General features: G+C 43.3%; 1 protein-coding gene across 6 annotated transcripts in view; it reads right to left on the bottom strand.

Moving 5' to 3' along the window:
• The window catches only part of CCAR1 (cell division cycle and apoptosis regulator 1), a 1607854-nt gene that overhangs the window by 498077 nt on the left and 1096228 nt on the right, over positions 1-13549 (bottom strand). For all 6 annotated transcript variants that reach the window (XM_078643192.1, XM_078643189.1, XM_078643190.1 and 3 more), the window contains one exon: positions 9311-9402. In XM_078643192.1, coding sequence (XP_078499318.1) covers positions 9311-9402 — 92 coding nt within the window. The remainder of the gene's footprint in view (positions 1-9310; positions 9403-13549) is intronic.

The following is a 13549-nucleotide window of genomic DNA, read 5'->3' as shown; positions in this document are numbered from 1 at the left end:
AGGGAAAACATGTTTAAATGAAGCTATATCTTCGTGTTTAGACAACCAACCTTTACCTAACATAGAAATTACCTCTTGTAATAAGATATCCTGCTGAACAGCAGATTTCCACTCTTCTTCCGAGATGCAGGAAAAATTAGAATCCACTAATGAGGCATCAACACAAAATTCCTACTCACTTTGTTCACCTAGTTGTTCATTTACTAGAGGAAGTCTGGACAAACAGTCCGTGAAAATGTTCTTAACACCAGTAATGTATTCTAAATGAAAATGAAACTCCATCAATCTATAATGCCACTTGGCAATACGGGGAGTGGCATTACCAGCTGCTTTGGTGGTGAATAAATTAAGCAAAGGCTTGTAATCCATGCGAATCGTAAATTCAGAACCCCATTAATATTGTCTGAAATGGTCCAAGCCCCACCAACAGGCTAAACCTTTGCGCTCCACAAAAGAATAAGTGGACTCCACACCTCTCAAAGTGCGTGAGGCGAAAGCCACCACCTCCTCCTTTCCGCCTCTGACTTGTAGAAAAACAGCGCCCAAACCATATTGGCTGGCATCAGTGACTACAATGGATTTATCATGTGTGTCAAATGGTTGTAAGGGAATGGCCTTACTTCGTTTTAATTTGATGGACTGAAATTCTTTCTCTAAATCAGATGACCAAAGAAAATGTTGGTTCTTTTTCATGAGTAGTCTTACATTATGTGTTTTGCTACTACAATTGGGAATGGATCTGGCGTAAAATTCCAACATGTCAAAAAATTATCTAAGTTGATCTTTGTTCTGTGGAGAAGGAAAAGATTTTATATCTAAGACCAAATCTTCCTTAGGTTCCACACCTTTAGCTGAAAGCTTGTAACCAAGGTAATTTACTTCTTTAACAGCAAATTTGCATTTCTCAGCCTTTAAGGTTGCACCACGGTCTGTTAAAATGGATAACACAATGGCTAATTTCTTGTCATGAGACTCTAAGTCTTTACCATAAACCAAAATGCCGTCCTGGAAACACTTTACATTTGGTACATTAGCAAACAAGGATTCCATTACCCTCTGGAATACAGCAGAGGCTGAGGCCAACCGAAAAGCATCCTTTTGAACCTATATGCACCAGCAGGAGTGAAAAAAGAAGTGAGATGGCGACAGTTTATTTTAAGAGTAATTTGGTGATAAGCTGTTGACAAGGTAGTGAACACTTAAGCATCCTTGAGAGAAGTCAACATTTCTGTGATATTCGGAAGGCGATGCCTATCCACCCATATTTTGTCTTTTAAGTCCCTCAAATCTATACACATTCTAAGGGTCCTATTTGGTTTCCTGGCTAAAACTACAGGAGAAAGCCATTCTGAGCTCTGTATGGGCTCAATGATGCTTTGATTGCAAAGAGATTCAAGTTGTTTGGATAATTCCTTCCTCATTGCTAAAGGAACTTGTCTGGATTTGTGCACAATGGGTTGGACACCTTGCTTAAGAATGAGTTGATGTGAAAAACCCTTAATTTTGCCCAAACTACGGCTGAACACCGATGGAAAGGAGGTTTTCCAATCATGGACATCTACAGTACAAACAGATGTAAATGGATCTCTAAGCAGAACCTGTTAGGGACTGCAAGGATCCAAAATGATTCCCACATTCCAACCAGCCAGAAGAGAAGATCGATCTTCAGCCACATAGACAGCAGGAGTGGCATGATCTTTAAACGTTAAGGTAGAATCAAATTCACGCAAAACTTGAACAGGTTTGCCACCATAAGCTACTGGTTTAATCAGAGACTTTCTCAAAGGAATATCAGTTAATTTGCACCACTCTTCAGGACCGATTAATGTGAAAAAGGAACCTGAGTCAGCCATCATGGAAATGTGATTACCATTTACCCCAACTTGGCAGTAGGGCCGCTTTACACTGGAAGGTTGAAGTTTCAATATTTGAGACACATTTTCAGGAAGGCTGGAATTAGGAAGTGAACTCCTCTGTTTTGGGGAGCTTTGCTAAATACATCCTCAGTAATGGATATTTGAGGCACATTTTCTGGAACGCTGGGATTATGAACTGTACTCAAAATATTATGGGATGCTTGGACAATTGCTTCATCAGTACAGGACAACATCATGATTTAATTACCATCCTCACTATCAGAATCAGGATCTGCTTCAGATTTGGGTTCAATAGAAAGGAATTTTTTGGTATGAGGTTTAAAAAAGGAATTGCTGGGTTTAGACTTGCAAACCTTAGAGAAATGACCTTTCTTTTTGCATTTAACACAAAAACTATCTAAAGCCGGACAAAAAGAAGCATTTCTTGAATGACTTCTACTACCACACCTGTAGCATTCAAGTGGTTTACGTTTGTCATACCTAGTCTCTTTTTTGACAACAACTTTGTCAGCAGCAAGAGCATGCACCTTAGTATCAAAAGCCATTTGATCCATGTACATTGCTGTAGATTCAATATGTGTAGCTATTTCTAAGGCTTTATCCAAGGTGAAGTCTTGTGTAGTTAATAATTTCTCTTGAATCCTTTTGCTATTAGTTTTCTCAACTAATCAATCAATTACTCAAATATTTGTGAAGCGCGCTACTCACCCGTGAGGGTCTCAAGGCGGTGGGGGGGAGGGGGGAGTAGCTACTGGTCAAACAGCCAGGTCTTGAGGAGTCTCCTGAAGGTCAACAGGTCCTGGGTCTGTCGCAGGTGGATGGGGAGTGGGGAGGGTGTTCCATGTCTTGGCGGCGAGGTGGGAGAAGGATCTGCCGCCGGTGGTTGTTCAAGATTCCGAGGGTATTTCTGTGGACGATGGCGATTCCTCCTCTTGGTCAGTTGGTGCGGTCACTGCGGGTAATCTTGTATCCATCCGGGATGGCTATGGCAACGTCGGGTGCCGATGAGGAGTTCATCTAGGTCTCTGTCAGGAATGCAAGGTCCGGGGAGGATGAGTCGAGTAGGTCCCAGAGTTCGATGAGTGCCTGTGGGTGGAGCGGGTGTTGAGCAGTGTGCATCTGAGGTAGTTGTGGTCCGCTTTGGCGGGGTGGGCAGGACGCGCAGGGGTGCGCTGGCAGGTGTAGCTGCAGTTTCGGCAGGTGAAGGGTCAGTGGGTGAACTTTGGGGTGGCCTGGAAGCAGGTGGAGGATCGGCCGGCGTTGAGTGCGTGGAGGGTGTTGACATCGTAGCGGCGTCAGGCATCATGGTGCTCGCGGGAGCCAGGGGGTTCTGGCGCTGGGCGCAGACAGGTTTGCCCTAAGGCACGCCCGCCATATTGTAGGGGAGAGGCGGGGAGATGGGTGGCGGGAGAGGGCGGAAGGGGGAGTGGGCGGCGGCGGGAAAGAACGGAGGGCAGACGAGGCAAGCAACAGCCCACAGCGAGGGCCGTGTGTGGTGAACAGAGAGCATTGGAAGGAGCACAATAGCAAAAAACAGAACAGTCTAGACGTTGACACAGCACGGCCCACAAAATCACAAAAATTACACAGCCATAAAAATTCCGGAAGGTAAACACCATGCGGCTGAGGACGACCTGACCCAGGATAGTCCTGAATCCTGAACGGAGAGGGGCTGGCCGGCTGCAGGTGGAGCACAGCACCGCGGCACTACTGGGAGAGGAGTGCATGTCTAGACCGAGGTCTGGGACTCACATGCGCTCCCCGCAGTGGTTGCCATAATGTAGGAAGGGGCGAGGAGATGGGAGGTGGGAGCGGGGCGGAAGGGAGAGGGGTCGGCGGCGGCGGGGGAAAAACAGAGGGGAGACCAGGCAAGCGACAGCCCACAGCAAGTGCCTTGTGGGGTGAACAGAGAGCAATGGAAGGAGCACAATAGCCAAAAACAGAACAACAGTCTAGACGCTGACACAGCACACAGCGCGTCCACACAAAATCACAACAATTACAAAGCCACAAAAATTACGGAAGGCAAACACCATGCGCCTGAGGGTGACCTGACCCAGGGTAGTCTTGAACCCTGAACGGAGAGGGGCTGGCCGGCTGCAGGCGGAGCAGAGCACCGCAGCGCTACCGGGGAGAGGAGTGCGTGCCTAGACCGAGGTCAAATAATTGATCTCTCAACATTTCATCATGAAACGTTTTGTAGTCCCAAGTGGAGGCTAAAACCCTTAGGTCACTTATAAACATATCAAAAGGTTCACCAGGTAACTGTTTCCTCATATAAAACTTGTGCCTCTCCATGATGATGTTACGCTTCTTTTTAAATTTGGAGTCTAACATCTTTATGGCTGAGGGATAATCATCAATAGCATCACCTTCACCCATGACCACAGTATGAGGCAAATGTTTCAAAACTTTTCTCCCTTCTGTGCCCAAAGAGTGATTCAGTAAGCAAACATTTTCTTTTGTGTGAAAACCTCTGCTTCAATGGCTTCTAGGTAACCCTCAAAACCTTCAAACCACAATTCCCATTCTACAGGAGGATTTCCAGGCGTGGAGAGAAAGTGGGAAGTACGGATTGTTGCACGTTGACTATTAGAAAAAAAAAAGCAAATTGTAATAGTAACACACTTGAGTGAAAAGGTGTGCAAATCTCCAAAGTGCATTAAAAGGTAAGTATAACTATAAAAGCAATACGTAAAATGATGGACAATATGATGATGGAGATGTATATAAATTGTAAAAGAAAATAAATTGTAGGAATAAGGTGTGAATAACAACACCTAAAATGTGCAGTAACACGTCAGCAAAAATACATAAGCTGTGAACAAACATAAACAGACTGAAAATGATTTTGCCAAAACTGTACCAATAAAATTAAAGTCCTACTGGAATCCGAGCAGCACAACAAAGGAGAAGATTGTGTGGATGAAGTGCTGTATGTAATTATCACGGAGAACACGAACAGGTCGCGAAAAGTTCTCCTCAGCAAACAGGAAACTCTTGGCCGGTCCAGATCCAGTTGACGCCAGTGAAAGGAAGTGGAAGCTTGATGTTCAGTCTATTTATTTGTATGAGAGAGAATTCCAGAGTAAGCGACTGGCCAGAGCAACAGCAAGGAACAACTGCGGTTCTGACCATTCCACATGCCACCATTCTAGTATAGAACTATGGCAATGGTGGCATGTGCTAACATTCAAAGGAAAACTTAGACTTAAAGTTACATGAACATCCTAATACAAATACACAGAACCCAACACTTTATTAGTGCCCACTGCAAGACCTTGCTGGCCCAAAGACAACATAAACAATAAAACATCCAACAGTTTGGCTTGCAAGGAGTAGTTCAAGGAAGAGGTGTGGCGCCGCGGCGGGGGCAACTGACTCCGGAATCTGGGGATCATGGTTCGATCCCCGGTGCCGGTGGCAGATTAGCCCAGCACCATGTGACTCTGGGCAATAGCTTGCTTAATCTTCCCGACTGCCCCCAGCGCCTAGAGACCCTTATGGGTGATTGTTCGCGCTTTACAAATGTGGATTATTATTATTATTCTTGTGGACTCCACACCATGCCAAAAAATTGTCCCAGTGCCTGGCGTAAATGGATGAAATACACAACCTCAGGTGGTAGAACAAATGCATTCAACTGCTGCGGCTCAATCTCCATGAATTGAAATGTAAATTGTGCATGTTCGGGTGTAGAATCCTGCAGCTCCAAAGAAGATCCTCTCGGAAGCGGTAGATGATCTGAGGACAGATGCTCATATCAAGAATGTCAGGGTTCGACACTCCGTTGGCCCAATCCAGAGCCAATAGGATGACTTGGGCCCAGTCATTCCACATCTTCTTCAGCACCTGGGGAAGGAAAGGCAGAGGCAGAAAGGCGTATAGGAGTCCCATGCTTCACTCTAGCCAAAATATGTCACCTTCCCGGGGCACTTAAATATGCAAAATGTTTAACACAATGTTGTCAACAGTGGCAAACAAATCCAGCCAGGGTTCGCGTCACGATCAGAAGATGCCCTGTGCCAACTTGAAGTGCCACCACCATTCATGATCTGCCAGAAGCCGCCGGCTGAGCTCGTCCACCAGGGAGTTGCCCCGAAGGCTCCAGCGAACTCCACAGGCATCCCATCCTTACTCCTGAGATGATGATCCTCTTAATGGCTCTTTTGAAGAGTCAAGCTTGCACCTCTTGCATTACAATGGACTGGTGCCACTCAGAGGTGGTCTGTTGTGGGAGCAAGGTGCTGCAGGGAAAAAGAAAGAGCAGGGCATAACCATACAGAATGATCTGGATGACCCATCTGTCAGAGGTTATGAATGGCCCCTCTGCAAGTAAGTACTGGATCCTATCTCCCACAGGTAAATTGTTCTAAGGCAGAATTCGTTTTTTCACTGAATAGTAATGAGCCATTGAAAGGCACATCCATTAGGGTTGTCTACACATCTCCTAAAGACCTGTGCATCGCATCCAAGCATGGGGGTGGAGTGCCATACTAGTGCACACTGCCCACCCCAAGCAAGCAGTAGTATACAGGCCAGCATGAATCACACATTTGGCCATAACCTGGCCATCTTGAATGGTTTAAGTCAAGGAGGCCCCCAATTCTTCTAGAACCACTGGCAAAACCTTGCTTGTGATGTTCCAGAGTGTGTGTGTATATGTCAGCAAATAGACAAACTGAGTTGACTGACTTCAACCCTGTCAGGCTGGTTGAAGAGGATATCAGTTTCCTGAATGTCTCAATCCTTTTAGACTTTAACCAGGGAAGTCGTGGGGAGTGAATCAGGATTCACTATGCTGCTGAGCACTTGAACCACCAAACCCTCAGGGACTGAACAGCGAGTAAGAAAATCAAGGTCGCCGGGTGCTGGTTTGGGGCACCTGACGACCTCTCTCTTCACCTGTGGGCAAGAACATGGCTTAGATCAAGTGTCCATCAATGTGTCAGTCTGTCACACTTGCCTAAAGCCGGACGGATTAGTGAGGCGCTGAGCGAGAGGACGGTGGCGCGGTGGAAGCGTCTCCATCTCCCGCCCGGACCACACCTCCCATCATTCCCTCTGTTCTTGTTGGCGCGCGCGCACAGGTGACGACACGCAATACCCGGAAGCTTAAATACCGGGCTGTTGGGTTTGTCCCTTGCTGCGTATTCTGATTTAGGCTGGAGCAGGAGCAGAAGCGAGTAAGGGAGAGGAGAAACGAGTCTGCTGTTACACTGCGAGGGCGGTAAGGGTGACGCATTCACCGTTCTTGATCTGAGAAATTACTTGATAAGGTATCAAGCAAGTCTGGAGTCTTAGGGGCAAATCCTGAACAGCAACACTGAGGTGGGGGTGCCCAAACAGCCTGCTGGATTTACTCTGAAGAATCTAAGTGCATCTTAAATACTTGTTCTGAGTAACTATTTGGAAAATTGATTCCGTAACATTTCTCCGTGTGGAAATATCAAATGTATATTTGGGCTGTGAGTGAACAGTCCGGATTGTAATTGGCATGAGCTAATAATGCCTTTAATGGACATTTAACATTGGAAGAGATGTCACCGACTGTTTTATGTTTGTTCTTTTGTTTTTCTTCTTAGCAGGGGATAGTAGTGTGTGTTGTTTACTCAACCTCCCCTGTGACACCAGATCATTTAGGTACTGTGGTGGGTAACGATTGGAGCAAGTGTTTGTGTGTGGTTCTTACCCATGGCATGTTCACTATATGTTGATTGGTGGTTTCTTATCTTTAGAGAGCCTTCATGTGGTAAGGTATCTCCAACAGAAATGCTCACAAGGCTTCATGTTATTTTCCTTTACAGGTAGTTATAGCATTTGTTTTATGGTTGTGTATCATGGGGTAGTGAGATCGTAGACAGAACATTTCTCTAATTGTGTTTCTTGCGTTATAGGTCTCTCTCCCTGCAGTCCCCATCCATTCCTACTCTCACTTCATCATTCCAACCCTCTGAGCTAACACAGCATCAGCGACAGGGGTGATTGAGAGGTAGACCCATTTGAGCAACAAACCAATTCTGGGAGTTTGGAATAAAACCTTGACACAGTCAGTGCTTCGTTGAAGTGAAGTAAGAGCTTAGAATAAGCTAGCCCAGGTTGCATGCTGTCTGATTGTTTTAACATCAAAAGAAGGCAGTATTAGGTGCATGACATCAGCTGCATGTTAGATTACTGAAGCAAAGGAAGCACTCTTTTCCACTGGGGGCGCATTAGGGGAAATCAACCCCATATCATGTGAAGTGTCATGTAAATCCATATATTAACAGTCATCATCATACGTGGGGGTAACTCACCTCTTTCATCACCAATGTTGTCTCCTAGAAGTGGTAGATTTTGATCAGATTTAGGAACAAAAAGATGATGGAGCCTCTGGGGACAGCTCTGTAGTAGTGAAAGAATATTATTGAATCAGGCCGTCGGGTGACTGGGCGCCATGGAGTGGAGCACGACTTGGGTCACCTAGAAGACCGAATGGACGGAAACTCGATGGCACTTCTAGAAACCTTGCCCTCACCCAGCACATTACCGAACCCACCCACATCGATGGAGACCTACTGGACCTGATTTTCTCCTCAATCAGCAATCTCACAGTTGACAAGCCAGCAACTATGACCTGGACAGAGCACAACCATGCCAATTTCAGCATACCCATCCTGCACCACCAAAGACCTACCCCCACCAGAACCGCCTGCCACAGCTGAAAGAGCATCTGAGAAGAGGAGCTGGCTTTGGCTCCCTCTGAGCATCAGCATGAGAAAACCAATAAATTGCCAAAAGCCATTAGAAACGCAACACCCAGGATCCCCTCAAGCGCAAAACAGCAGCAAGAACCTGCCCACAGGCCAGCTGGTGGGTACACTGAGGAGCTCAGGCTGGCGAAATACCACTATTCATCATTGAAAAAGAATGTTTAGGTTTTTCTGACTTTGCTGGCCAGTCCAACTAAATTACGGTCCTTGTTATTTTTCTTTTTTCTATTCAACATGGCTACCGCTATTACGAAAATAAACCATGGTTGTTTGTAAAAGTCCAATGACTCTGTAGCCCTAACAATAAAATAATAAACAATATAGAAATCGCTTGGAGTGAGACAGAGTTTACACTCGGCCCCTTACAAGAGACTCATAACATATAAGTAATGCATAGAAGAATACATAAATAAATAGAAAAAAATGCTAAGATCCAACTTAGTAGTTCCAATGCATAGACGGAGTGTAAAATTGATTATATCTAAAGAAAAATGCAAAAACACTACCTGCTATGGCATTTTGTATGGGATTTTCAGTGGCACCAACACAACTAATAAAGAAGCACAACTGCACAATGAGAACTGTGATAGAGGCCACAATGTAAGTGATTTAATCATTGACGAGCCAAGCAAACAATGAAACCACATATTCTCAAAAATTAGTCGTGCAGCATAACAGTACCTTTTCTTTAGAATGCCGCTCCTTACAGTGCCTGAGCTCTTCTCCTCTATCATCTCGTCTTTCCTTACAAATGGACTCACCATCATTTCTGTCTGAATTTAAAAGATAAAAAACTAACTGAACTAATACAACAAGTGCTTCATAAGTGTTTCCTGGAATATGAAATCAGCACAATAATCAATTTCAATTTCAAAATCTTTATTTTGGTTAGTTGCAACCATAAAAGATACATGTTAAAACTTCTCATTCATCAAAACTGTCAACAACTAATTTTGCTACACATCGGGTGGCATTTGGGTACATCTTCATGATCCACAATAAATGTAACATTAAAACCTAGTTACCTCAATAAATGCAATAAAACGTTTAAAATTGGGTAAAAGCTAGGCTTTTTTCTTTTTTTAAATACCGTATTGTTTAAAATTCGTAGGTCGCTGAACCTTAAATGCATTGTTTACAGCTTGTATCAAAAATTTATTAATATTATCACTATGAGTAGAGCGTTTATCAAATCAAAATTCATCAATAAGTGACCATATATTAATAAAGTGCAAAGTGCAAATGTCATTAAAAGCAAGAAAGTTAGCTATAATTCGTAGCGATTACAATTTCAAACCAGTTTTAGCTCTTATGATATTCACATTGAATAGAAATCTGCTTACACAAAAAACAACCAATTGTGCCAAATCAGTCTTCAATATACGTTCTGCCTCCCTACAGTGTCTAGCATTTACATTTTTACAGACAGGTTTTATCCATCTTTTCCTGGGGGCAGTATATGAGGGACAGAGAAGTAATATATGTAGGTTATCTTCCTTAGCTTCTTTTGTACATAACGTGCACCATTCACTAGCGTCGTGGTTATTGGCCCATCTAGATTTATTGGCATTTGTCTGTAGGACCCCGTATCTGAATTTCAGAAACAAAGATTTTGCTATTGGGGGTGGTACCTCATCTAGAAATGGTTCAAAATGGGCTACATCTTTAAAAAGAAGGAATCTTGATGTTAATGTTCCCATACCAGAACTATGTAACACATTATCATTGATGTGGGCCCAGAAGGATGACTTTAGCACCTTCCTACACGCCGCGGTCAGTTGTGATGGCTCATCCCAAAAGTGAGACAGGCCTATCTTCTTCATCCACAGTGCCACATGTTTAAGCCATGGAATACCCTTAATTCGGTCCATTTTCATGATCTCCTCCAGACCTTCTTTATAGTTTAATAAGTCTGGTGTGGACCAAATCCTCACCCAAAATAGATGGGGGCGTAATAGAGCATGGTTATCTGTTCGTTTAATATTAAGATCTAGAACAACTGGAATGAAAGGTGTCCTGCTTGGAAAGCTTAACAACTTCCGGAGGAAGTTGATTTCTCCCAATTCAAAATTCTTTTTACAATGTGGCCCCCAAATTTCCGCTCCATATAGGGCCGCTGATTGGGCTTTAAATTTAAAAACCTCTAAGGTTGGGGACACCGCTTTAGAGGTACTTGCCCCATGCTTCTTCAAAATGGGGGTTGAGTTTTGAAGCAAAATTGTCCTATTTTTTTCCAGTTGTGGCTTCCAGGTCAGTTTTGTATCCAATGTGATGCTTAGATAGCTAAAACTATGCACATATTCCAATCTCTGGTTATTTAACATTAAGTTCTTTTTAAAAGATCTATGTGGGTTTATTGACATGTATTTAGTTTTGGTGGAATTTATTTCAAGGCCTTTCTCATTGCAGTACATATAAAAGGAATCCATTAAACATTGCAGTCCCCTAGGGGTTTGCAAGATTAAAATAGTATCATCAGCAAATAATAATGCTGGCACTACGTCGCCTCCCAGCTTAGGTGAATCATTATTGCAACCTTCCAGGTATTGGGGAATATCATTTACATAAAGAGAAAACAAAGTGGGTGCCAACATGCACCCTTGACATATTCCCCTTCTTACTGGCAATTGCCTTTGTGAAGTTCTCCCCTTGGCACCATCTTACTTTGGCAAAGTTTCCATCGTGGAGCCTTATTATCTGTACAAGCAATTCGACTGGTACTCCTAAGCGTTTCAGTGAGTCCCACAACCTGTTCTGGGGTACCAAGTCGAATGCTGCCTTTAGATCCACAAAGGCAATATACAAACTGCCTTTCCTTAAATTGATATACTTCCAACATATGCACATAAATCTAAACACTTGATCAATTGTACTAGTTTTTTTTACCTAAACCCAACTTGGTATCTTGACAACAGTTTGGCCTCTTCAATCCACTCAGTTAATCTACATAAAATATGCCTAGCTAAAATTTTTTGTGTGATATCAATCAAACTGATAGGGCGATAATTCGCTGGATCATATCGATTGCCCTTTTTAAAAATGGTTACAATCTCTGCCCCTTTCCATGTTTCAGGTATTGGTGCAAACTCAATTATTGCATTGCAAAGAGAATTTATATATGGTACCCAGACTTCGATATCATGTTTTATTAAGTCTCCGGGGATAATATCAGGACCAGGGGCCTTCTCTGATTTGACTGTCTCAATTGCCAATATTGTTTCTTGTAAACTAAAGTGCAAATTAGAAGCCTTATCAGCAGTCTCCATGTCTTCGGTTATCTCAATTTGCACTTCATTAGTTCCTGAGTAGAGGCTGGAAAAATGTGCAACCCATGTATTTTCGTCAAGAAATAGATCTTTTGATGACCTTCCTGTTTTGTTCCCTTTAGCTATCAGGTTCCAAAAACCGGCCTGGTCCTTGCATTTGGCAGCACTAATTAAGCCTGACCAAATATCCTCATCCCATATTTTCTTTGCTTTTTCCAGGGCTCGCTTATGCTTATACCTTTTTTCCCTTATTGCAGTTGTGCTATTACTTTTAATTGCCTGGATAAGTTCTTTCTTTGCTACCCGACAATCTTTATTATACCAGGGATTTCCAAAGTCATTTCGGTAGTTGGTTTCTGCATTTCCTTCCTTAGGTATTTTGCTAAGAACGGGAGTTAGAGCATCTACCATGGTGATGTGTAGCTCTAGCATTGGAAATCTGTCTACTGGTTGGCTTAAAAATAATGTAATAGTATCTGCAAAAATAGTATAGATGCTCGTTATAGATTGAGGGCTCCCTAGAATATTCGGCCACTTCACAGCTGGATGAAGTTTACTTATTACAATATCATCTTCAATCATACCAGTGTCTTTCTTGCCCTCTTGAATGCGAAGAAAACACTTTGGTGATAATACCAGCCGTAAAGGGCGATGGTCACTCTCTGTTCGGGAATCTATATTTAAGTCAAGGACGTATGGCCAAAACTCTATTGTCACCAATATATAATCTATGTTGGTCCGGGCACTACCACTGCAAAATGTGCATGCATTTGGTCTATCCGAAGGCAGATGACCATTACATGCTCTCAGGTTATGCCCCATTGTGAGTTTCAGAATCTGGGCCACTGCCACAGTACACCTTACTTCATTGTCGCTTTCTATGGCAGGAATATCATGTGCCAAAGCTTCGTCCTCGAGGAGGTTACCAAAACCCAGTACCGGTTCATGATTGCGATTAAAGTCGCCACCGATTATTACCCTCGGTTTGGGCCCTAGTGAATCTAGCAAAGAATCAAGCTGATCTATAACTGATGATTCTTTGTTAGCAGGACTTGGTCTGTTGTAGATATTATTTACAAATAGAACGTCACCGTCACACGAGACCAGTTTTAGACCCATCATATCTTGCAATGGTATATTTAATGGGATTATGTTGATATTCAGGGAAATCCTTGTCCATATTTCCAAGCCCCATGATGGCCTACCTCTTACTGATGGGCTGGCATCCACACTAAATGTCTTGAAACCTACTCTATAAGGGGTTTCCAGTGACCAAGTCTCCTGAAAGAGAGATGTCACTCTGCTCTATATATTCATTCCAAACAATGTCCTTTAAGTTCCTTTTTAATCCAGCTATATTCCATGAAATAAGGTGTACTACCAGATCCCTACTCAAATCTATACTTGACAATAACCCTTTTCCAATGTCTCCATTCGGTAACATTGGTACATGACTCCCTATTAGCATTTCCAGGTGCATCTCAATACGAGAAGCTTGTGGGCTCAAGGCGGTCCCTACTCACTCCAAGTCCATGGGTTCTTTAATCTCTGCCATCAACAAAACACACTGCGGACCTTCTACTCTATTTGCCTCTGTAACCAATGGCTGGACCAGCACAATAATCAGTAATGAGCTTGTGTTCCTAAACAGTCA

Source organism: Lissotriton helveticus, chromosome 5_1 (genome assembly GCF_964261635.1).
Source record: "Lissotriton helveticus chromosome 5_1, aLisHel1.1, whole genome shotgun sequence".
Classification (NCBI taxonomy): Eukaryota; Metazoa; Chordata; class Amphibia; order Caudata; family Salamandridae; genus Lissotriton; species Lissotriton helveticus.
The sequence above is the reverse complement of the archived record's forward strand: the minus strand, read 5'-3'. Positions and strand labels throughout refer to the sequence as shown.